Source organism: Acartia tonsa, chromosome 13 (genome assembly GCF_053477335.1).
Source record: "Acartia tonsa isolate MP-2025a chromosome 13, ASM5347733v1, whole genome shotgun sequence".
Classification (NCBI taxonomy): Eukaryota; Metazoa; Arthropoda; class Copepoda; order Calanoida; family Acartiidae; genus Acartia; species Acartia tonsa.
The window spans coordinates 22,729,770-22,755,407 of NC_137272.1; the positions used below are offsets into that span (position 1 = coordinate 22,729,770).

Sequence of the window (25,638 nt, forward strand, 5' to 3'; positions counted from 1 at the left end):
CTGTTATTTTATGTTATGTGTACACAGGTCTCCTTAGCAAAACCTTATATTAAAAAAAATCTTGAAAGAAACGGACAACAGGGCCTTCAAATAGGATACAGTGGTGGTCAGAATCCGTTGGAGATTAAATCTTCAAAATCCTTCTTGCCAGATATTGCAATTTGAAGTTTTGTGGTAAAAATGCCTAAAATTACAAGAATTCCAAGGAAATATGCATAAGTGAACACCTTAATTCATCAAATAAAAAGGGCAAGTTTAACATTTGAGGAGTTTAGATATCTCTTCATTTGTAAACTACACACTTCATCCCCATTTAGAACAATTTTTACTTCTATAAATGATGTTTTTAACTTCAATAAGAGTAATAAATAAGGTACTATAAGCTTAAAGAGGTTTGCCCAATTTACAACTTTATCCTAAAGGCTGTTACCCTGGAAAAAACTTCAGTTTAAGTTTACATATGGCCCAAGTTACTTTTAGTAATTCTGCTTCCCCCCCCCCATACTCTCACAACCTACAAACTTTAGGGTGGAGGGGGGGGGGGAGCATGGTAATACTATTATGTGTTTCTCAAAAACTAATTGAAGTATAGTGGGAAAAAATTTTATGTAAGGTTTTTAGGCCAAAATTTTGTAGAAATTATGTTGACCACCTTCTCTCCCCCTTGTCCTGACATAATTGGGGGGGGGGGGGAGAAGATCATTCCAATGTGTTTTAAGAAAATATTAGAGATACATATAAAGCTTTTGGATTTGTATTGTTGTGGGACCCAAAGCACTTTTACATATATTGCTGACCTCTTCCCCTCCCCTCATAAATCAAAAACATAACATTTTGTAAAGAGAGAATGGTTGGGTTGCAGTTAAAAGGTTACTACTAGGGTGTGTTACTAAGAAACCAATAGAATTGTAGCAGCAAAGCAAATATGCTTTATTAGGTCAAAAGTAATTTTAACAAATTTTGCTGAATTCTCCTTCCAAGCCCCCTTTCCCTCCCTATTGCTTTACAATCTCTCCCCCCTTCCTCCCTCCAAATAAGTAATAGAAGGGAGTATAGCAATACCCTTGTGATTTACTTGTAGATACTCAAGATATAGAGTGCTTTTGGGTTTAAACTTTAGTAGGTCCATAATTACTTCATAATTGGACAAACATTGCTGACCTTTCCCCAACCTCAACCAACCCCATCCAGAAAAATTATATTGCTGCTCAATTTCCTTCACCCCCATAAAAAAAAATTAAAATATTGCTTGCCCTCCCCCTCCCTCTCCAGCTACCCTCCATACAACCTCACCGCCTGTGTTTTAATCAGAAACTACTATAGCAATAAGGAGCAAACATTGGAATAAAATTAGATTTTAAATTGCTTCATATGTATTACCTATTCAATGTTTGGGGAAGGAGCAATGGGTTGACAATAATTATTTTATTAGTCCAATAGGCTGGAGGAGATTATATAGCAAAATAGTTGTACTAGATTGGGAGGGTTGTAGTTGAAATAGATATTTATAAAATTAAATATAGCCTACATAAGTTAAAATATCGACCCTGAATATCTCCAGAGGTTTCTAATAATATACAATATTATTTACCTATGCCACTGGCCACTACTTCCAACAGATGGAGGGGGGGGGGGGGGGGGGATGAAATCCAGCAATATTTGTAAAAGTAACTAATATCCCAAAAAAAGCTTAAATCCAAAGTTTGCTTAACATAATTCAGTGATTTCAAAGTAACACAAGAATATTTTCCATATCCACTGCCCCCCTCCTAATAATTTGTGGAGGGAGTGGGTTGGTTGCAGCATTATTTGCAAGAGATTTTGATGGCTACTAAAGTTTAAGTACTAAAGCTTATATTTCCAGAAACTTTGGGCCTAAGAATCTTACATATAATGTTTTCTTTCAATACTTCAACTAGTTTTGAGTAAAACATAATACTATTACTTTGCCCTCCCCCCTAAAATTTATGGGTTGCAAGAGGGGGTTGAGAGTATTTTAAATATTAACTTTAGCAATATGTAAACTAGAACTGAGGTTTTCTTTACTGGTTCCAGGGTAACAGCCTCTAGCTTAAAGTTGTAAACAGAACAATGTACCTTTTTCATTAAATAATTTCTTTAAAGAAACAAAATTTTCTAAATGGGGAGGGACTGTGTAGTTTACATATGCAGAGACATATAAACTCCTCAAATGTTAAACTCACCCATTTTATTTGATGAATTAAGGTGTTTTCTTATGCATATATCCTTGGAATTCTTGTAATTTTAGGCATTTTTACCACAAAACTTCAAATTGCAATATCTGGCAAGAAGGAGCAGCTAAGATTTAATCTCCAACGGATTCTGACCACCACTGTACCCTATTTGAAGGCCCTGTTGTCCGTTTCTTTCGAGATTTTTTTTAATCTAAAGTTTTGTTAAGGAGACCTGTGTCTATTTAAAGGAGAAAATTGCATAGGTATACTTTTTACTTTTTCCACCAATTCCAATTTTTTAAATAAATTTTTTATGCATTCTCGTCATTTGTATGGCCCTTGAGACCTCAGGGATGTATATTCTGCACAAGATTTATTTTTTCCCCCTGCTGCAAATTTTTTTCATTTTTTCCCCCTCTTAGTTTTTTCCACCAAGGAAGTGAAAAAATGGAAAATTATTTACAAGACTCTTAATTTTATTCAAATTATCCCCCCCCTCTTGCATATTCTTTTAGTTTTTTACACCAAGGAGGGGAGAAAAATGGAAAAAAATGTTTTCAGTTCTCTTAATTTTTACATTTTTTTCCCCCCAACCACATATTTTTATTTTTTTTGTCCCTCCCCCCTGAGCACTGAGCAGGGTAAATTTTACAGAATATACACCTCTATGATACCTCCAAATCAGTGATTTCCAGAAAAATTTGTCCGTATTTATTATAATACTTGTGGGGTTGGGAAAAGTCGACTACCACACCCCCAACCCCGCCAAAACTACAAAAATCCCCCCCCCCCCCAATTTTTTTTATATAAAGAATTTTTACAAATTTTGCGAATTCGCCATTTATTCGCGAAAATTTGCATCCATTCACATTATTTTTGGCTGGGTAGGTAATAGAAGATGTAATTATACCTCTTGGGGCAAAGTGATTTAAAAAGCACCTATCAGCATTAAATAAGTGAATTCGAAACACATTGTTATTTTTAAATAATTAAAACATATTTTAGCATAATCGCTTTATTAAACCACTGATTTAATTAACAACAAATATCCCATTCAATTTATAAATAATACAAAATTTATATGTTAAAAATAGACTAGATAAAGAATGTATCATGGCGGCTTCAAATCTTGGTTTTGAAGGCATACAATGAGTATTATAAACTAGCTGCTAAATGGTATTGCAGAGTAATAACATGTTCTCAGCCACTTCTTTTGGAAAGCTGCAGCTGAAAACTGTATTTAACTTTACAAATATTTAGCAACAATTTTCTAAACAGCTTGCATAATGTTACTACAGTATTGTTAAGAGAACCTAACAGAGAGCAGCAACTGATTTCTATTAGGTTCTCTTATTTTTGTACTCTTTGTACATTTGATATTTTTACTGTCTGAAGGCAGTCTGGAAGGCGGCCAGCTGGTCGAAAGCTCCATTGGCAGAGGTGGGAGCTACTGGCTGGGGAGCACGGAACTGAGGTCTTCCGGCGGCACCAGGCTGCTGCTGCTGGGTGCTGAACTGTGTCTGGAAGCCAAACTGGCTCTGCTGCTGTTGGGGAACAAAAGATTGCTGGGGCTGGGGAACAGGCTGTCTCTGCTGCTGGGTGAAGAATTGAGATTGTTGGGACTGCAGGGCCTGGAAAGACTGCTGAGCCTGGAAGTCAGGCTGCTGCTGCTGGAAGGCAGGTTGCTGTCTTTGCTGCTGAATGAAAGCAGGTTGTTGCTGCTGGAAAGCAGGCTGTTGCTGTTGGAACTGTTGGGGGAATGCTTGGGTGGGAACGGGCTGGGACACACTGGCTGGGAGGAGATGAGCGGGCAGAGGATCAATTTGACCATCCTGGTCTTCGTCGCGAGAGAATCCCTCAAGGGCAATCTGTTCACGGGTCAGCTCAGAGATGGGAACAAGGGCGGGACGGGCCTGGAATTGCTGTTGACCCTGCTGGGGAAGGAATGCGGGAACTTGTTGTTGCTGCTGTTGGGGGGCAAATTGTTGCTGTTGCTGCTGGGGGATAAATCTGTTTTGCTGTTGCTGCTGGGGAATAAATCCTTGCTGTTGTCTAAATTGTTCTTGCTGGGAAAAAAGTTGTTGTTGTTGTGGGGCAAACTGCTGCTGCTGTTGCTGGGGGAAAAACTGTTGCTGCTGCTGTTGGGGGGCAAATTGCTGTTGCTGCTGGGAGAAAAATTGCTGTTGCTGCTGGGGGGCAAATTGCTGTTGCTGCTGGGCAAATTGTTGTTGCTGGTTAAATCTGCTGAAATCCTAGATAAAGAAAGTTTTATTAAGTACTCATTTTTAGCTTGAAAAATTCAAAATTATAGTAGATCTACCAAAGGTCATAATTGAGGAGAAATCTGGCCTTGGAATATTTAAGTATAGAACAACTTTAATACCTGGTTGAAAGACTGTTGGTCAAACTGCTGGCTGATGGGGGCATTGGGGTTGAAGTTGGCGGCATTAAAGACAGGTCTTCTCTGACCGTTGGGTCTCTGGTTGGCAAAGGATTGTCTCTGTAGGGCAAGCTCATTCTGGGCCTGGATCTCCTTCTGTTTCTCTACAACTCTATATACAAAAAATTTTTTATTAAAAATCCTATTCTACATATTAAGGTATTTACATTAGTTCTTATTTTTATACGCTCTATTAGGTTCTCATTTACATGCTCTCTATTAGGTTCTCGTTTACATGCTCTCTATTAGGTTCTCACTTATTATGCTCTCAGTTTGGTTCTCCTTTTAATTATCTAATAGGTTCCCATTTCTCATGCCTTCTGTTAGGTTCACCAAAAAAATTTATGCTTTCAAATTTCTTTTTGATCTGTAAGGTTCTCTTTGAAAGTTGGTCAACAAAGATTTATGTTCTTTATTGGATGCTCTTATCAAGCTCCTTTAGTTGTGAATGGTTGTAAGAAATATTGAATTGTTGACCATTACCTTTTCTGGTGATCCAGTACGGCCTGATGCCTTGCCCTCTCCTGAACAAAAGCTGGGTCCTCAACAACACTGTTGCTCAACTGAAAAAACAGGGAATTTTAAATAATTTTTTTTTCATTTTATGTTGGTAATTTAGGAATGTTAGAATTGTCTTTTCGATTTCAAACTTAGCATGACTATTTCTGTATCAGTTAGGCGTCATATTTTAGAAAGCTTAGCTCCTCTAAAATCGTTACCAGGAAGTCCGTACTTCCATTTATATTATTTTTTTTAAATTGACAACAATAATCATCCTATTGATCTGACTTTTTAACAAGATTTTAAGCAAAGCATCTCTATAATCTAGTCTTAAGAATGTAAGTTTGTACTTTAACAGTATCCTGTATTTACACAATTTTGCACCAAATTTATCAAATATTTTTTAGACCTATAAATCAATTTTCTACTTAATAAGTTCTGAAACTCGTTTATAAGTTAATGTTTGTTTGTCATTCTGTCCGGTTGTTGATGGAGGAACCATTGAGAAATAAAGAGTTGCCTTACCTCTTCAGGGTTGAAGGTTGGGGCCTGGGGAAGCCTGTTGTTTGTGGTGAAGCCAGTGCTGTTGTTGCTGGAGTACTCAACAATCTCAATCTCTCCATTCTCGTTCAAGAATCCGTAGGTGCCCTCAACATTACCCTCAATGTCTCTGGTCTCCATCTTGAAGGTTCCATCCGCAGCCTCGTAACCTAGACAAAGGAATAATTTGTTTCCATCAATCTATTAATGTAAAGCACTGCAATAACAAACTATTAATTCTTTTATTCAAAGTAGTAAGGTTGATATAGAACAGATTGTATCTCCCTTTTTGGGAAGTTTCACATAGCTCCAGGATTGGTTTGCAGCAAATTATTTTTTTAAATTTTAGCCATTGGATGGTTTTAGGCTATTATTACCCATTTTAAGTTAAATGTCCCTAGATGCTTAGGACGCAGCTGCTATACCTTACATGAAAGAAGAATTACTTTTTTTCTGTTTGTACTGTAGGATCTCGCTAAGTGCTGAACCGATATGGTTCTTCTTTCAGTGAAGCATCTCATAGTTTTTTTTATAGGAAGGTTTTTAACTAGGTTTTGGGAGGGTACTACGCTACAATTCTAAGAAGCTTTCAAGAAAAAATGTTCCCTACCTCAAATCAATTTTTTTTACTTTTAACAACAATTAGCAAATTCATTAATTCTAATATGATTTAAACAGTTATTGATTTTAGAACATTTGTACAGTAGACTTTTTACTTGCAATTTTAAATAATGACATATCAAACAATTGTTGCATTTGTTAAGTGCAAAAAATGCACTGTTATTTACAGGGAGGGAGAGGACAATTCATAGAGGGAAGGGACATTGGGCTTTTAATTACACCATTCCCCAAAGTTTTATAATAACGTTTTCTTATTCGTTTGCCTAAGAACTTTAGGACTTTTATTGAATTTTGATTGTTTTGTTCATTAAGTTAAGTGTCCAAACGCTTTAACCACTAAATTGTAGTCTACACAAGGGTAATTTTTTGTATGATCATTAAGGATGTACATTAATTTGTCGGCTATTGTCTTATCCCTTTAGAACCTGTCTGTCACAGGTACTGTCACAATTCATATAAACAATGATTATCATATTATTAAGTCGCTTAAAGGTGCATGCAATGGCGTGAATTCAAATTGACAAAAAAAAGTGGTTAGATCAATCCTTCGCTTTGCACAAACATTCTGATTCTTTTATATAATGAATTGTTTTAAATTATCCAATTGTTAGGTGCAAAAAGAATTATCAAAAATCAGAATTATTTCCTTAGTAGATAGTTAAGATTTTAATTTTTTTTTATGAAAATTTAAAAATTTTCCTTATATTTAGAAAGACAAAGACTGATTTCAACATTATTCTAAAACCACAAGGTAAACCAATTAGAAAATTCAATGAAAATCCTTTATTTTGCTAGCATGTCGTTGTAATCATCCCTTTTCCCATTCCATTGAATTATAATTACTATTTCTGGGGTGGTTTAAAGGGAAACTTAATTTTTTTTTAAATGAATTTTAAAAATAGGTACCTCAGCAAGTATGAACATGAGAATTATAGGAAGATAAATAAATCCTCCATTGTCCTATTCCTGTAATTTCTTTTGGGGGATCTATTTCCAAGAGAGGGTGAAAGGAGTACCCAACCCGTAGAAAACGGGATTAAACAATAAAAAAACTCACGATTCGGTGCAATATTTATTTTTTTATTTCACCTTTTTAATTTTTTTTTCTCATTGTCTTTGTTAAAATAAAATAATAGAAGATTTTGAATTCAAGCGAATCAGAAAATTATTTATAAATTCACAAGATTAGAAATTTAAAGGATTTTTTTCCTCATTTCTTTATTGCGAATTTTTTTTATTTTGACAGTTTCTTGCAAATTTTAAAAGCATAAAATTAAAGTAATTTTTTGTTTGAGAAAAAAAATTTTCTGCTCTTTTACACTTTTCATACAGTTGGCATTCTATGGAATTTGATGGGTTTATTTTAAATATAGGGATTATATAAAAAAGTGGTAATGGCTGACATAATTTCGTCAAATTGACAGTCTAATGACACATAACTACATAAAACTACTAGAGTTGGCTCGATATAATTATCTCCCTATTGGCTAGTTTTCTATATGCATATCTATTTCTCAATAAATCTATTTTCCTCACCCGGCATTACTATCTAAAAGAAAGTAAATATTTAATAATTTAAATGATTTTTAAAAGATTTTTTTAAATTATATTTTTTTCTTTACATTACCATCACCAAAGGGTTAATGATGATGATTACAATTTTAGTTTAATATTTGAACACACAAAATGTCGCCACAATCGAATTCTTTTAAAACATAGTTTTCTTAAATTTATCATATTATAAATTTAAATTTTCTTTTTTATGATTAGAAATTAAATACATCAATATAAGGTAAATAGCAACATGAAATGAAAAAAATGAATTTATTTTTAATAAAGTAAAATAATGGGTCTTATCGTTCTGGGCAATGAGAGTTTATTATGGATTATTGGAGCACTATGAGTTTTAATCATATATTCCTTGGAAAACTTGAGCTCGTTTATAGACATTTATTTCCTATATAGATCTGACATGGATCTTGAAGCAATTAAGCAGGCCGTTTTGTACATGTTAAAAATTGGAAGATTTCATTAAATAAAAGTAATCGCAAATATACTTAGTAAATAATCTTATGTTAACACAATGACAACCCAAAAGTTTAGTAATCTTGCCTTTAAATAGAATCATTTAATCTAATTTCAATGTCATGAAATGGATGTTTAAAATTGTTTTTCAAATATCAAAATCATGACTGTACCCATTTCAAGTAAATTGCCTGACTGAGATTTAACAAAGATGACAATATCCAAAAAAGCGAAGCTTAACTAAGCAGACGGAAAACGAACACCGAGTAAAAATTGGTTGTTCAATAAAAATGTTAAAATTATTGGTAAAGATTAAGTATGCTTTCTTAATGATTCCGAAATGTTTCAAATGAATCACCATGCAAAGTTTAAAATAGTTAATACAATTCTAACATGCCTAAATTTATGCCCATAGCTATCCCTACAGACGAACGGACCCTATAATTGTATATTTCTTATCTTTTTATCAAAATAATGTTATTATTACACATTAACAAAAACCAATTTGCTTAAATCTAATAAGATATATTCATGATGAACGTGATATTCATTGATTTATTGACAATGCCTACTAAAATCTTTTTGAAAAATGTTACGTTAATTATTTACATAATTGTCCTTATTCATTTTTCGTAATCTCAGTCTGTGTGGATGTAGAGAAACTTAGACATTTAATGTGCATTCAACGAAATCTTTGTTTGAGCTACGCAAAGCGTAACAATTGCCTGACGCGGCTTTGCGTCACTATTAGGGCGTGGCAACAAGAAGGGCGTATCATGTACGCAATAGTGTTTATACAATATAGTTCATTTTATGTATTTTTGATAGCTAGAATTACTTTAAAATTGTAATTGAAGTAATTTTGGTATAGGATACCTTTGAACAAAAAAATATCTTCATTCAAATTTCTAATTTGGGAACTCTCTTTAGTTAGTTTTAAATTATTGGAAGGTTTATAATTTTAAGAGCCATTTCATTCCCCTCCCTCCTATTATGTTTAAATAAAAAGAAAATCATTTTTTTAAAAATGGGCAATAGATAAATTTAAATGATATATTTTTGCTTTACTCTAAAACAAACTTCACAATTTACGAACATTTTGGCGGTTTTTAATGACACAAAAATTCATTGTCTAAAAAATAATGTTGCTATCTTTGAGATTTTAAGATTTAAGGGTTGGGTTAAATACGCCCCCGGTCTTTGTACGCTAAAATCATGGTTGCAGGGATCTGATAATTGATTGTAATTTAATCTCCCGCTCAATTTTTATGTGTGAATTTTTTGACTTAAGTAGCTTGGAAATATTAGAGAGGAAAAGAAAAAAATAGAAAAAACAGCACAACAATTTACTGTATTCTTTCATTAGAATCATTTTAGTCCTTTTTTTTAGGAATTTTAGCTTTTATTTGGATTTAATTTTAATTAATATCTGAAGAAAAAATATCGCTAGAATTCTTAATTAAAAATGTCTGAATTAATTATTTAAACCTTATGTGGTTGGATTTATATTATATTTTCATATATAAAAGAAACAGGCTGTCTTATGTGTCTGTCTGTAGCTTAAGATCTAACTAACCACTGGACCGATATGGCTCTTTTTTCCACTGAAGCTTATTATAGGTCCAGGAAACTATTTTGGGGGAGGATATCTCCACCCGCCCTGAGAAAAATATTTTTTCTTTTAAAACTTAAATTGAAGTTTGGGGTCGACTCTCTCCCTCTACCCTTTCCCTCAAGTGCCCCTTACTGGAAAAGCATCTAGATGGACGTATGGACATACCTTAATTATAGAGTAGCTGCTATTAAAGAAAATTATTTAAACTCACCAACAGTATAACTGCCATCCTCATTGATTTCATTGATATACTTGATAATAACTTCGGCGGTTGTGGTGGATTCCTTTTCTGCGGGAGCCGCTGTCACAGGAGCAGCGGTGGTTGGGACATTAGTAGTGGCGGCTAGCGTAGTAGCTTCTCCCTCCTCCTACAGACACAAATAATTAGACAAGAAGGATAAAATAATAAGACAATAACCGATAAGTCTATCTCCAAAATTACCCTTATGTAGATTACAAATAGTGGTTAAACCGTTTGAACACTCAACTCAATGAACAATTCAATCAAAATTCGATAAAAGTCACCAAAAATGTAAATATTTCTTCTTTTAGAATAACAATTTGACAGAAGTAACAAAGTTTTACATATTTTGAATTATTTTCATCAAGAAAGCTTTTCCTCGAGTCTAAAATTTTTACCTGGGGTGCTGAGAAGCTGCTGTGCGCTAGCAACAACAAACATGCCTGAAAAAGTGATGGAATTGTCATATATTTTTAAAACTTTTTGCAACAATTTTGTTAATGATAAGCACTTTTTTTATATTAAGACTGAATATAACTAATAATTGATTTAATTTAAAGCATTTCTAAAATTTTTAATCACAAGATTAGAAATAAGAAAGTTGTTTCCATTTTTGCCTCCGCTATATAAAAAGCATTCATTTTTAACATAGAAATTTTCTTAAGAACTAGAAATGTTACTTTACCTATTTCAGCTTTTTAAAGTAAAATTTTAACTAATATATTATTTTCAAATAAAAACTTACAAGACTGAGTCCTCTCATGTTTAATTGTTCACAGATCAGATGTTTCTGTGCCGAACATCAGTCTTCCCGCCCTTTTTATAATTTTTCGCGCGTAAATTGTGTACGCACAGCGCGGCATGGCCCACCGTCAGAGCAGTGCAGTGCTGGAGCAACCAGTGTGTTTTAGCATATCCACTATATTTGCAAAATTTTTTGAACACAACACAGAAACTACGTAAATAATCTAGAGGAGAGAAAAGGCTCAGATACTGTTATATTAATTAAACTATGAAAGTGTAAGAACTGTTTAGTCAAGAATTCTTAGAACAGTATAGTATCTAGACTGCGTAGATACTGTATCATCAGGACTCTGAAGATACTGTATTTCCAGACTGTAGATAAAGACAGACAAACTATGTTTCTTCTTACGGAACAATGAAACAAATGTCTATAAAAGAAAAGATAGTGTAGTGACTTATTGAATTAGGAAGGGAATTGCTATGCATTTTGCAAAAAGATTTTCTTGTATTATTTCAGCTGCATTGCATGAATTTCGGAGCAAAGCCCAGAGCGGTGCATAGAAAGATGGCGCTGGGCATAGAAAGATAGCGCGGCAAATCACTTGCAAGGGAGGAGGATGCATATATTAGCTCTTCTTCTAGTGGTTGGTGTGGCAAGGGACTTGTCTTCTTAAAGAAAAAAATTACTATAGAGAAAAAGACCCTTTCATTGCATGACCTTTGGAAGTTCAGATTTCTTAATAAAAATTAAAATAAACATGTAGCTGCATATTAGCTTTCATCTGTTTTTATTGTGATATAATGCTAACTTTTGAAATATTTTTTTGGGGGGTGGGAAAGGGGCGGGGGATATCCACCCTTTGCATCTCTACTTACGTCTAATTAATACATAGTTTGATATAGACTAACATACAGATACTTCGTTATAGAATCTCTATTCCTTTTTTGGCTTCTAAATTATTGAAATTTTAGACATTTTTAGACTAGCACAATAAAAATATTTTTAGAAGAAAAGCAATTCTAAATTTTATTTTGTTAATCTAAAGTTTGGTAAAATTGAATTAATTAATATTTTCCAATAATGTTATATAGATTTTATCCCATTTTTCCTTTATATTCTACTATCCCCTTCTTTTTATCTTGCTTTCTCTGTTTTCCTATTTTTAATTTTCTATTTTTATTATCTCTATATCTTATTTCATCCATTTTTGAAGATTATCTCCTAAAACGGTGGTTAAAATATCTAAAAATCACAAAAAAAACATTTAATCTCATAAAACATCAATAAAAAATTGAACAGGGATGGTAACATCCATCAGCAACCAAACAAATGGACGGACAACATGGATTATAGACTAGAAGCTAAATTATCATTGGAATCTTCACACAAAAAATATGAGACATCTATACCTAATAGCAGCCAAGAAAATTATATTTTCCAATAGACATAGAGACAAACCGAGGGTATTATGGAGTTAAAGAGATGCTTCGCTCTTATAAAGACAATCCACCCTTATACCAAAACTTCTTTTTAAGTAAGTACTATGCCTCTCTTAAACCGCGCCCATTTTTCATATCAAATTTATCAAAAGGCTGAAAGACTAGATTAGGTGTGTTAAAAGTTGAGTAGCTTTGTTAAATCAAGAATAGTGATTTATCTCATCGTGTTATAGACAGCTTTCCTCGGATATTACTGAAAATTTGTCAATTTAAAACCAGTTTTGGTAAACCAAGGGTCCGGAGGCCCGGGCTAAAAAAAGATATGTATTAATTTAATCTTAATATTCGTGGAAAATTGTCTATAATACGATGAAATACATGATATTTTAGTATGGCTGAGAACCGGTTCTAATCTATCGGATATAATCGGTTTCGAATCCATACTGAAAAGTTGTTTCTAAACAAAAAAAAAGCTTATGTTGTGTTGATATAACACGTCGTCTATAAAATAAAATTGCCAGCTGACATATTAGCGACAAAACAATGTTCTACGGACATTATGATTGAATACATTCTGTGTTGATATAATAACAACATAAAAGTTTGTGAGGATGCACAAATTTGTAGAGAGGTGTTGCAACAATGCAATGTATGTAGAATGTACGTGTGGATATTATGAAAAGAGAAAACTGTCGTCAATTTTGGTGGCTCCCCCCTAGATATACCACACTTTTCTGGGATCTTGCTGTGTCAAGTATCAACTGTTGGGAATATCAAAGGATGACTCCATGCAAAATTTGAGCCGGATCCGGCCAAAACCGGCCGTGAATTTTATGAAAAACCGGTTTTTTCCGGTTTTTATGGGGTATCTGTAAATCGATTCAGCTGGAGCAAAACCGGTTGGAGGTACAAAAAATTTTACTTCACATGAAATTTGGCCAATGCAATTGCCTACAAAAATGTACTTCATCATCAACTTGATTGGACAACTCTTTCCCCTCCTAAATGTCCATTAAAACCTCGGAAACGGCAAAAATCGCCAAAAATCACGCCTTCGGCGGCGAATAACGGCTAAACGGTCAGCCGGAGGCGAATAAAACATAAATAAAGAAATGTCCGCCTCTAAAATTTGTTCAACATCAAAGAGATGCTTGAAGTCTCTAAAACGACTCCTTCCCCTCCTTTAAGGGGAAAAACTGAAAAAACGTGATTTTCAAAAGTATGCCCACTTCGTGGGTGTGGGGGGCACTGAACCCGTCACCCCAGGGTCACCAAATATAAAGTCTAGGCGGCCCACAATGCTGAATTTTCACCAAGTGAAAGTCTTGTGTCAATATCTCTTATGAGAAAAAAGTTATTAATTAATTAAAATTTCAAATTGTGATTTTTTGATGGATTTCTTTGATGAAATGACAGGCTGGTCAATTTTTAGGCCATTTTTTGCGGTTTTTGGGCTGTCACGTCCAAACGGTTTGATATAATCTCACGGGACCTTTTGCCCGACCTAAGTCTGGTTATTTGTGAGGTCTAGGAAAAAAAATCAGACTTATGCAAAAGATTATAATTATAATCTTTACACAGAAAAATGGCACAAGGTGAGGGTTTGAGGGGGCAAAATGAGCCAACCAGCGATTTTTGACGGCGCACAGCGACGGTGTGCTTCATCCAATCCGGGATTTTTTTTCTTAGACCTCACTAATAACCAGACTTAGGTCGGGCAAAAAGTCCCGTGAGATTATCTCAAACCGTTTGGGCGTGACGGCCCAAAAACCGCAAAAAATGGCCTAAAAATTGACCAGCCTGTCATTTCATCAAAGAAATCCATCAAAAAATCACAATTTGAAATTTTAATTAATTAATAACTTTTTTCTCATAAGAGATAATGACACAAAACTTTCACTTGGTGAAAATTCAGCATTGTGGGCCGCCTAGACTTTATATTTGGTGACCCTGGGGTGACGGGTTCAGTGCCCCCCACACCCACGAAGTGGGCATACTTTTGAAAATAACGTTTTTTCAGTTTATCCCCTTAAAGGAGGGGAAGGAGTCGTTTAAGAGACTTCAAGCATCTCTTTGATGTTGAACAACTTTTTGAGGCGGACATTTCTTTATTTATGTTTCATTCGCCTCCGGCTGACCGTTTAGCCGTTATTCTCCGCCGAAGGCGTGATTTTTGGCGATTTTTGCCGTTTCCGAGGTTTTAATGGACATTTAGGAGGGGAAAGAGTTGTCCAATCAAGTTGATGATGAAGTACATTTTTGTAGGCAATTGCATTGGCTAAATTTCATGTGAAGTAAAATTTTTTGTACCTCCAACCGGTTTTGCTCCAGCTGAATCGATTTACAGATAACCCTTAAAAACCGGAAAAAAACCGGTTTTTCATAAAATTCACGGCCGGTTTTGGCCGGATCCGGCTCAAATTTTGCATGGAGTCATCCTTTGATATTCCCAACAGTTGATACTTGACTCAGCAAGATCCCAGAAAAGTGTGGTATATCTACTCCCCCCCCCCCTTTCATTTATAGGTCAGTTCGTTCATTCAGTATGAGGAGAGAGATTGGGTTATTGGTGGGTGTTAGGGACATCGTTAGTTTAGCCCGTGACAAGGTTCACTTTCTTAGAGAACATAGAAATCTGGTGCAAGATCCAAGTAATAATAAATCCATTGTTACAACCCAAAAAGACATTGTGTATGTTTGTCTAGTTCTTTAATAATGTCAATTATGAGCTTGTAGTGAAAATAATTGAGCTATAACAACAAAACAACCATCGTGTTAAAGTAAATAAGGTATACTTATCTTCCGTTAATTTATCCAGGTCTACCCAGGGACTGTGATTCAGCAAATCAATTCAATTTAAAATTGATGGAAATTTGGATATTTATGTGGCGTAATACTTGTTTTGTGTTGTAAGTCAAGTGGAGAAGAGGAGGCGAAAAGAGGGAAGTTACATGTTGGAAAATTTTCAATTAGAATTGTTTGTCAGAATCCTGATCCCTTATCCCTGAGGAGTATTTTTAGAGACAGAGAAATAAAATAGAACAAATAAGAGTGTTAAATATGCCTGTTTCTGGGAGAAAGTATTACTCTTATATACACTATAAGATTCTACTGTTTAAACATACGGTTGAAATGAATATAGTGTTGTTGATTAGTCTATTTCTTGTTGTCTAATAGTTGCATTTTATTGTGTTGTCTTATCTCTAATCAAATTCACAAGAGTATAATCTTAAAATTAAAAAGAATTTTGACATATTTGCTTAGTTCTTTTTACATCAATATGTTACAAACAGAAATTTTGAAGAATTTTTTGTTTGTTCCAGTTTGGTTAGGTTGGTTACCAATGTAATTTACAGTTGAATGCCCCTCCCTCCCTGATTGATCTGTGAACTAATTAATCTTGTTCCTTGTCCCCAAAAATTGCACTGAAGCAAAGCTGTTCTACAATAAGAGCAATTCGTACGTCCTTCCGTAACAGTTAGTTAGTTAGTTATAATAGTTAATTTAGACATGTTAGAATTGTCTTATCGAATCTAATTTTCTTGTGATGTATCCATAAAAATTAGGTAAACGCGCACCAATTTTATAATCATTGGTAAACAGTCCATTTTTATATGATGTAAATGACCTATAAATTTTTTTTAGAATATTGATTTTTATGTCGTTGGAAGCAAAGCATCTCTATAATTAAGTCAATAAATGTAAGTAGTGAATTTCAAACATCCTGTATAAATGTATTTTTGGGTAATAATGTTCAAAATTTGGTATAGAGAAAATATTAAATTGGAGATTAGATGCGATGATATTCTATGTTTATTAGAGTTCATTTGTCTGACGGTCTCGTCTTTTGAGCTTTGTTTTTTTCTGGATGTTGTCATTCTTGTTGCAACTAGTCTATATCTGCACAACAAGTAGTTTAAAGGACAGAAAGCGGGTAAAACGAAATTACTCTTTAAATTAAGTTGTCAGTCTGAATTATATATCTGTCTGGTTTTCTGTATGTCCATGGGAAATTTTTTTTTACCTTAGAAATTAAAAGCGTAGCTATAAAATCAAAATGTTGGACAAACAATCATTAATACATCTACAGTATCAGAACTTAATAAGCAAAATATAAATTTAGAGGCATTAACAAAATTATATGCAAATCTGTTACAAAGTTGCTTAAATACAGGATACTGTTTAAAGACATACGCATATTGTAAGATTTGATTGTATACAGATGCTTTGCTTATAGAATTGTACCCAATTGTCCCAGAAATCATAAATAAAAACTTGGATATTATATCTGGTATCGATTACAGAGTTGCTCGCTTTCCATATTGTTACTAAATATTACAGGAATCAGCCAGGTTAGAAATTGATAGGACAATTTTAACATGCCTAAATTGACGATAAGAGCTCATCGTTAGAAAGACAATAAGTCATTAAAAATGTATCAAATACATACTTAAAATTTTCAACTTAAAGAATACAATGACAAAACAATAAACTTTTTAGCTCTACCTCGAATAAAAGATGATAATCAAAAATGGGCGTTCTGACCATTTTTTTATGGGAACCGTAACAAATATTTAAACAAGGATGACAACATCTATGAGTACATAAATACATACAAATTTAGTGCTTTCTCTAGAATTATCTAGCGAGTAGGGAAAACACTCACTTTATTTTCAAAAAATTAAAATAAGGATTGGAGGGGATAGTTTTTAAAAGCGATGCTTTTCTATAATTAGCGTCGGTCCGTAAGTCCGTCCGTAACTGGTAGCTCTTTTAAAAGTAAAACACAAACACACAAAAAAAACTCCCCCTATTTTATTTGATAACTATAATATATAAAAAATGTTAATATGGCTGACCCAATAACGACATATCAATAGTCCAATGACATTAGAACTACATACTCATGTTGACATAATAATCATACAATTTACTGACAGAGATTTAGTATTAAAACGCTGTAAGCGAAAAAATAAATGGGTTTGGTCGAAGAAATCTTCACATTAATTTAATTTTAAAATAACTGCATGAATTGAGTAAGAAACAAATACATGTTAAGAAATACTATCGTTTTTATATCATCATAAGTAAATATGTAGTTTCATTAATATGTTATGTCAGCCATCCCCACATTTTATTTTAGCCATAAAGTTGACGACAAATTATTTCAAAATAGAAGGTCAACATAATGTCAGCTAAGATCCCTTTTTCTTAAAGCAAATTGATTTTGAAAAGGGTTGCTTATAGAGATGCTACACATCCTAAAACTGTGCAAAGTCTACGATAGTCTAAAAGAAAGCCCAATTAATCATAAAACAAGGGAGCTAAATAAACATTCTAAATTATTATATAACAATTTTCAACAATTCTAATAATACTTTTAGTAAAAATAAGGATTTTCTAAGTCTTACATATTACTTTATATCTAAAGATACCCTAACTCCTAGGCTAGCCTGAAAAATCTTAAAGGGTTTGGCCTATGTTTTATAGCAGACTTTTTTGAACATTTACTAGCATGAATTGTCTTTGGTGCGTCTTGCAAGTCGCCCTTAGCCGCAGCCACCAAATTGTGTTCAGCCGTAGCTAATACCACTACTATTTTCTACTTTTCTACTCTCTCTTATCCATGATTACAATTATCCTTGTTCTTTAGAATATTTGTCGCGAATAGTAAGTTCTTTGTTATTAGCAGATATCTAAAGAGATAAATTTATGTACATCCCAATGACGATACACAAAATTGCCAAAAATGAACCAATTAATCAAAACTTAATAAATGTCCCCAAAGTAAACTTTATTATAAAACTTTGGGGACCCTTCCTCCCTGGTTAATAGCCGGATACCCCAAAACTAACATCACTTCCAGACAATGCTTGCAAAAATGTTGCACAAGAATCTAGAGCTCGGCAGTAGAGATAACTTTTTGGGAGGGGGGGGGGGGGGGGGAGAACCCTCCACACCTTGTAAACCACAAAGGTTGATTATTAATTTTCAAATAAGATCCCCCACCCCCTTAAAAAAACACTTGTTTATTGTTTGTCCGTTAAGATCTTGCTAAGGGAGGACCTGATTGAGTTTTAATTTTAGTGAAGCTTTAGATTGCTCCAGGAATGGTATAAAGTTATTTTGTTTATAAGTCAAAGTCTCAAATTCGCTCCCTCTCCCATCAAATCATTATATATAATCCACTAAAATAGAAAGATTTTTAAAAGCGAAGCTTTCTTTAATTAGGTCGGTCAGTCGTCCGTCCGTAACGGTTAGCTCTTTTCGTTACTTTATACATGTTAGAATTGTCCATTGATTTAAAACTTTGAATGATGATTCCTATAATATATTTAGAAAGCGTAGCTACTCTATGATTGTTACCAAGAAGTCCGTACGTCCATTTAAAGCATGTTGATTTTTAACCTTTTTGACACTTTCATTGATGTGTTCATTCTTGTTCTGTGTGAATCAAAAGGGTCAACTTATAGTAGGATAGTTGAATTGTTGCTATATACCAAAATTTATCTTGACAATACAAGTAATTAAATTGTTATATTTTCTAGACTTTTTTTTAAAGACGAGATGTCTGGCAATGTTTAAAAGAGGGCATTTTTTTCTAGTAACAAGAGCAAAAAGAGCCCATATAAGCGAAGAGGTATATATTGGCCAAAAAGAAAAAAAAAACAAGTAAGTAAAATGGCCAAAGTAAGACTCCCAAAATACAAATATAAGTAAGTATATGGGTGGCCCCACCGTAATTTCGGGGAGGATCCCTAAGAAAATGGTTGGGGACTCCTGTCATCTTATGGTTGAAGTCCGTCGAGGTTACAAAATAGAATCAAGTCAAAGAAAAAAACGATGATAATCTATAATACAAAGTAGCTTGATGTCTGTCCGTCTGTCCCTTAAGATGTTGGTAACTACTGAACCCATCGGATTCTACTCTTCTGGTAATATACCTACTGGTACTGTGGTGGTTTTAGGCTTTTTTCTTGGGGGGGGGGGGGGGGGGTGGGACAACCCCAACACCCTCCCCAAAATGAACCACCCCCCAATTTTTTTTACGAATTGTTTCGAATTTTGCAAATTCTCAATTTATTCGCGAAAATTTGCGATCCGTTCGCATTTTTTTCCACTGGGTAGGTAATAGAAGATGTAATTAAACCTCTTGGGACAAAACCCCTAGAGGCTAGGGGCGAATCCGCTAGTATAATATTAACAATACATTCAATGCTTTTTAAAAATAAAATTTCAGTCAAAGTAAGCAATAGAAAATTAATCACGTAGTCAAAAATTGACCTAAACATGTTAATCCACTTTTTTTGTATGTTAGTACAGCTACTCTATATCATTTATTAGGGTCTGTCCGTACGCACGTCTCACACAAAATGTGAAGTAATACTAATAGTGATTTAAAGAATTCGAAAAATATTGTATATTTGAAAAATATCATGATATGATTATGTCTATATAATTACCTGGGAGGGAGGGTAAATTGGACTGTAAATTACACTGGTATCCAAAGCTTTAAAACCCCTTTTCTTGCTAGTAGGCTCAAAAAACTTTGTGATTCTAAATTGGTATATTTTAAACTTTTTAATCGACCAATGATTTTGACCTACAGAAAGGGGGAATTTTGTTTATAATCATTGGGGATGTAAATCAATTTATCGTCCATTGTCTTATCCCCTAATATCCCTATTATTTTCTGTTATCTTAATATTGCTGCGCCACTACTGGTCAAAATTGTCCTAGTTTTATTATTGAAACCATAAGAGAAAAAAATTTAGTGCTTGAAGCTAATTTAACTAAACTGCCTTTTTGTCTACAATACACATTTTTAACTGGAGTGGAGTATAAAACAGCTTAAAACTTAAATAGTATATTTATTACAAAGCTTATTTCAAATATTATAGAACTACAATAAGTAAAAAAAAAATTATTTGGCTCACTAAGCGCTGAACCTTTAATTCTTCTTTACAGTAAAGTTTTTTTTTACATGTCCAGGGAATTTTTTTTAACTATTTTGAGGAGGGTATTTTCACCCTTCGAAAAAAATACCCAATCTCTATAAAAATCCTTATTTTTTCATTTTTTTTTAAAAACGTAAATGAAAATGGGTGAGGGGAGGGTCGACTTCTCCCCCCACCCCACCTTAAGTGCCACTAGAGTAGTCTAGGGGCGTAGCCGCTAATATATCAATATTTTAATGGAATTATATTATTCAAAAAATGCGCTAAAAATAATTTGTTGTTGAATGTCTTATACCCTAACAACAAGCACACAAATACTTTATAGACCAAACTAAGATTGTGCATCCAAAACATATTTTATCAGGGAAAAAAGGGGCGGTTACACTTTTCGCACATGGAGTAACTAAACAAATTGTCTCAAACATCAGCCATGTGACGTCATGAGATGAAAGAAGAAGTGGGAAAGAAAACCCCTAAAAAAGAGATGGATAATCCATCATTTTTTATGACGTTACATGGCTGATTTTTGAGACACTTTGTCCAGTAAACACATGGATCACAACTAGACTTTAAAAAAGGTATTTTCGATGCCTTTTTTTAGGTTAGTTTAGGTTAAAAAGACTGACAGGATTAGAGACTCTTAAAGCCACTATTATAGAATAATTCTAATCATTGGCTTGCGCAGGGTTTTTTCAAGATGAAAATTTATTCTCTGATGGAAAGTATAACGATATATATCATCTAGTTAATAGTAATGTTTTTTTGTCTAAGTTTAGTTAAAGGGCCATCCTATTATATAAAGTATTAAGTTTCTTTTTGTCTGAAGTTAATGTTTTTGATTGATCTGATTGATTTCTTTATTTTAAGGAAGATCTGCTTATGTCCAAAGGATGGTTTAAGGTTCTTTTATTTTTAGATCAAAGGAAGGTTTTAAGTTATTTTTTCAATCTTTAAAGAAGATCTTCTCGTTGTCAGGGGCAAAGACATTAGTAAAAAAAACAAGAGTTAGATTTCTGAAAATTTTTTTGATTTTTTTTTATCCATAAACCAATCTATTTATCTCTTAACGCGAACAAAATAATAATTTTTTAAAAATTTTTTCACCCCCTTTCCCAATTGTTAACATTACCCTTCTAGTGGTTAACTCTCACTTACTTTGTCTGACAGTACATTTATACATGGAGGGAGGGGACAATTGAATTTAAATCTACACCAGTTTCTTTCCCTCAAAAATAATTCAAAAATAAGAATTTACACATAAGAATTGATTAAAGATTAATTTAATGTCCCCTTGTCCTTTCCCTGCCGTTTCATTGATTTTAAAATGTTTACTTTTCAATTAAATCAAACATTTTATAACACCTTTTTTGTTGTATGTTTCTTACCTCCTGACAACCCCCTCGATTTTGGTTTCAGAGGGGTGTCAAACTTTTCGGTTACGCTTCGCGCACCTCCTGGTAAAACCCGGTGCACGCCATTATAGTTTTTATCATGGGAACTTGGTTGAAATCATTCAAATATAGACAAACATTTTTTCTCTCGATTTTTTAGAATGGTTTCTAAATTGACACGTGAAGGGCTCACATTTATTTCACCCTCTTAGATTTAAGGGGGTGAGACTATCCACTCTCCTAGTCCAGAAAAGTAGATTCAAGCACTGCTTTGATATATTACCAACAATAGTTGCACATTCAAGTATCAGTAGTAGTATTTTAGCGGATCATTAAATTTGGTTTGTCATTCCATTGGCATAAATTTTGCAGTTGACACTAATGATATATTATTTAATTTAAAATAAGAAAACTCGTTCAATAGATAAAAAACAAGAATGAAAAAATCCCCAAAATCAGACAGCTGGACAAAAGAACACTATAGAGCTTCAACAAAAGAAAAAATCAAAAAAATAATGCTTGAGGACAGGATGCGATGTATAATAGGGACATCCTTACCTTTAAAACTCAATTATAGAGATGCTTCGCTCATAAAATTGTGCATGATCTTCCTAGTATTCATAATTTTTTTAAAATCAAGATGTTAGGATAGTATTGTCATTTAAAAAACTGCAGAGGTCTAAATAGTTTTAATATCAAAATGTTATGTTGGAACTACGGGCGTTCTGTTAATAATTACAGACATGCTAAACTTCCTGTAATAAAAAAATAATCAGTCATAGTTTTAAATCAAGAGAAAGATTCTAACACGCCTAAATTAATGATTGAAAAAGAAAAAAAAGTATTTTTTTTACGAACTATGTATTAATTAAAGGAATAGAAGAAACTATGAAAAAAAGCAAAAATAAAACATCCAATAAGTAAAGGATAATTTTTAAGCATTACAGAAATACAGACCGATGACTGTAGTAGAGTAGCTTTGTTAAAAAACTTTATTTGTCTGAGGATAAATTAAATAATGCGTGAAATTGGAACACTTAATTATTTCTGATTGCACTGTAATGTAGAGAATCTACACTATGTTTGGTACAGTTCGTCTGGTTCTAAATTGCTAACGGATAGCTTTTTAAACACAGGTCAAATAATATGTCAGTTATGACCACTTTTGTTCAGTGAGGGAGGGGACATTTAATTTTACCCAATGTTTGGGTATAGTATAGTCTCTTTTGTGGCAACGCCCCTTAAGGGGCGTTTCTTTGTATTTTCACAGTAGCTTTTCTCCTATTTCTAGCCCCTGTGGGGGGCTCTAACCCTGCTGGGCCAATTGCCTAAACCTGTGGGGGCAATCACCTAACCCAATATAACCTAACCTTACCTATCAAAAGCCATTTTAAAAATACGACGAATCGTCCCATAAGGGTCGTTGCCACGAAAGGGACTATTCCCATACTTTATAGTCAAAGGACAATCATGGTATTTTCTTTAATGGGTTGTAAAATTATTATAATATATTCTATACGATTCAGCTGTGCTCTAAATAATACATATGTCCTTGTTATTAATTAAATATAAACAAAACTGGCAGATCTATTGCTTTCATTGTCTAAAAATGTACCTTTTTTCGGTTATCTATCACCAAAATTATTTTTTGGTTATCTTGCAATGTAGCACAGTATTGTAAATAGCAAATTATGCAAATATTTTTGTTTACTGTCAGTTGCTATTAGACATTAAAGAGCAATAGAATCGTCCTAAAACTTTAAAATATTGTCATAATAGCACATAATTAACTGCTTTAGAATATTATCTTTTTTAATTGAACACCTGTTTTTGTAACAATATTGATGTGACTTTGTTTTCTGTGCCTACCTTTTATGGTCACATAAAAAGTTTAACATTTTCCTCAAGTACTTTTAATCCCTCTTCCTCCAACATACAAGCTATTTAGTTAATTACAGTGTTGTGTCGATTATATGGTATTGAATAAAAGTGGTCACAGCTGACATATTATTGATATGGCGTAATTTTATGATACAGAGTTGTCTTGATATATCTATAATACAAAGTAGCTTGATGTCTATCCGTCTGAAGCTTAAGATCTCAGTAACCACTGAACTGATTAGATTCTACTCTTCAGGGTATATACCTATTGGTCCTGTGGTGGTTTTAAGCTATTTTTGGGGGTGAAACACCCCCCCCCCCCAAAACAAAAAATGAAAATTCCCACCCCCCAAAAAAATTGTTTTTTGGGGAAACTACTATTGGCAGCACCAGATATACTTAATCTTTTTAGAATTACCTCTAGGGAAAAAGCCGCTAGTATTATATAAAGTAGTAAAGTTTTTTTATGTTTAGTTTAAGATTTTGTAAACTACTGAACCAAATGAGTTGAAAATCAGTCGTCTTAAATAGGAGCTTAGAAAATCATATTTCTCCCTAAAAGTTTTTGACGGAAATACAGACTTTTTGAAATACAGAGTAGCTTCGCTTAAATCAGGAGAAGATTTATTTTACTCTATACGTGGGTTGCATTTATTTCAAACTAAAAAAATATTCAAATTTTTCTGTTAATAGACAAAGTAAAACTCCTTAATTAACTAAAAGTTAATTTTTACAATTAAACAATGATTTAAAGTAAACTCTAAGTCTTATGGGATAAGACAATGAAAGATGAATTTATTTTCATTTTTTCAGTTTCACAGTAAGTTACTTACATACATTCTGACATACAGAAATATTCTAATTACAGAGTAACTGCACTATTAAAGAAATGCAATAATGGATTTAGAATACGTGGATACATTGACAGGGGAATATTTGTCGTCGATTTATGTTGCCACAATGGTCCTCATTTATTGGTCAGTTCGTTCATCCAGTAGGAGGGGTAAATGGGGGTGTTATTCGAGCCAGCTAAGCGTTTCATTTATTTAGAGTACATAAAAATGTGATGCAACATCCAAGTATTGATATATCAATTAATGCAAGGGTGTATAAAAGTAGGCGCCACGCCCTGTCTTATTAAACAAGTTTTGTGTTAAAATATATTGATAGCATACTAACAAGGATGAAAATATCCTTAAGAAGAGAAGCACAAAAAATCACGAATAAACAACAGCAGATGTTCAGTGGTCATGAAAATAAATAGAAACTACAAAATCACGCAACTTTATTGAACAACATATTTATACGTCTTTTGTAGCATTAGCATTAGTGGATGCTTTGCTTATTAATACAGGAAATATTATTTAAAAACTTAAGCTGTCTATCTTAATTAGCAGCCGAGAAAATCACATTTCCCCAATAACAATATAGACAGACTGATGAACGGACGAGCTAAAAGGCAAAGCGAATTACAGAGTATCTTTACTTACTAGAAAATCCCATTTGTCCCTAGTGTTACGGACACACTGACGAATTATAGATTAGCCTTGCTATTTAAAAGAAGAGGGAGAATATTAATGTCTTAATCAATCAAGCTTTACAGAAAGCTTTCCTAAATAGGCAAGCATTTTTTTAGGGGGGGGGGGAGTTAAGAAAATTATAATTCCTGGTATACAAATATTGACTTAGTATTTAAGACTAGCGGCTACGCCCCTAGAGGCCTCTAGGGGCACTTGAGGAGGAGAGTCGAATTTAATAATTCAATTTCTTATTTTAGATTTTAAAAGAAAAAGTAAAAAAATTTACGTTTGATGTTTGTTTTTCGTTGAACTCTCTTTCTAAAATTGAGAAATTAAAAAAAAAATTATTTTCTCTAGGGAGGGTGGTGGTACCCTCCCCCAAAATAGTTATAAACCTTCCCGGGACATATGAGAATCTACCCTGTTAAGGAGAACCCGATCGGTTCAGCGGTTAGCGAGATCCTTCGGTACAAACACACAAACACACAGACACACACAAACATCCTGTTACTTTATTATAAGGATA

General features: G+C 33.5%; 1 protein-coding gene across 1 annotated transcript; it reads right to left on the reverse strand.

Annotated features, from left to right (window-relative positions):
* Nucleotides 1-3,194: 3,194 nt before the first annotated feature.
* LOC145304137 (uncharacterized) lies at nucleotides 3,195-11,008 on the reverse strand. Its single transcript, XM_080145897.1, has 7 exons — nucleotides 10,924-11,008; nucleotides 10,577-10,621; nucleotides 10,149-10,305; nucleotides 5,662-5,846; nucleotides 5,119-5,198; nucleotides 4,579-4,747; nucleotides 3,195-4,447 (listed from the first exon to the last, which is right to left on the reverse strand). Exons 1-7 carry the CDS (start codon nucleotides 10,939-10,941, stop codon nucleotides 3,578-3,580), a joined length of 1,524 nt encoding a protein of 507 aa, XP_080002023.1. The 5' UTR covers nucleotides 10,942-11,008; the 3' UTR covers nucleotides 3,195-3,577.
* Nucleotides 11,009-25,638: the final 14,630 nt, after the last annotated feature.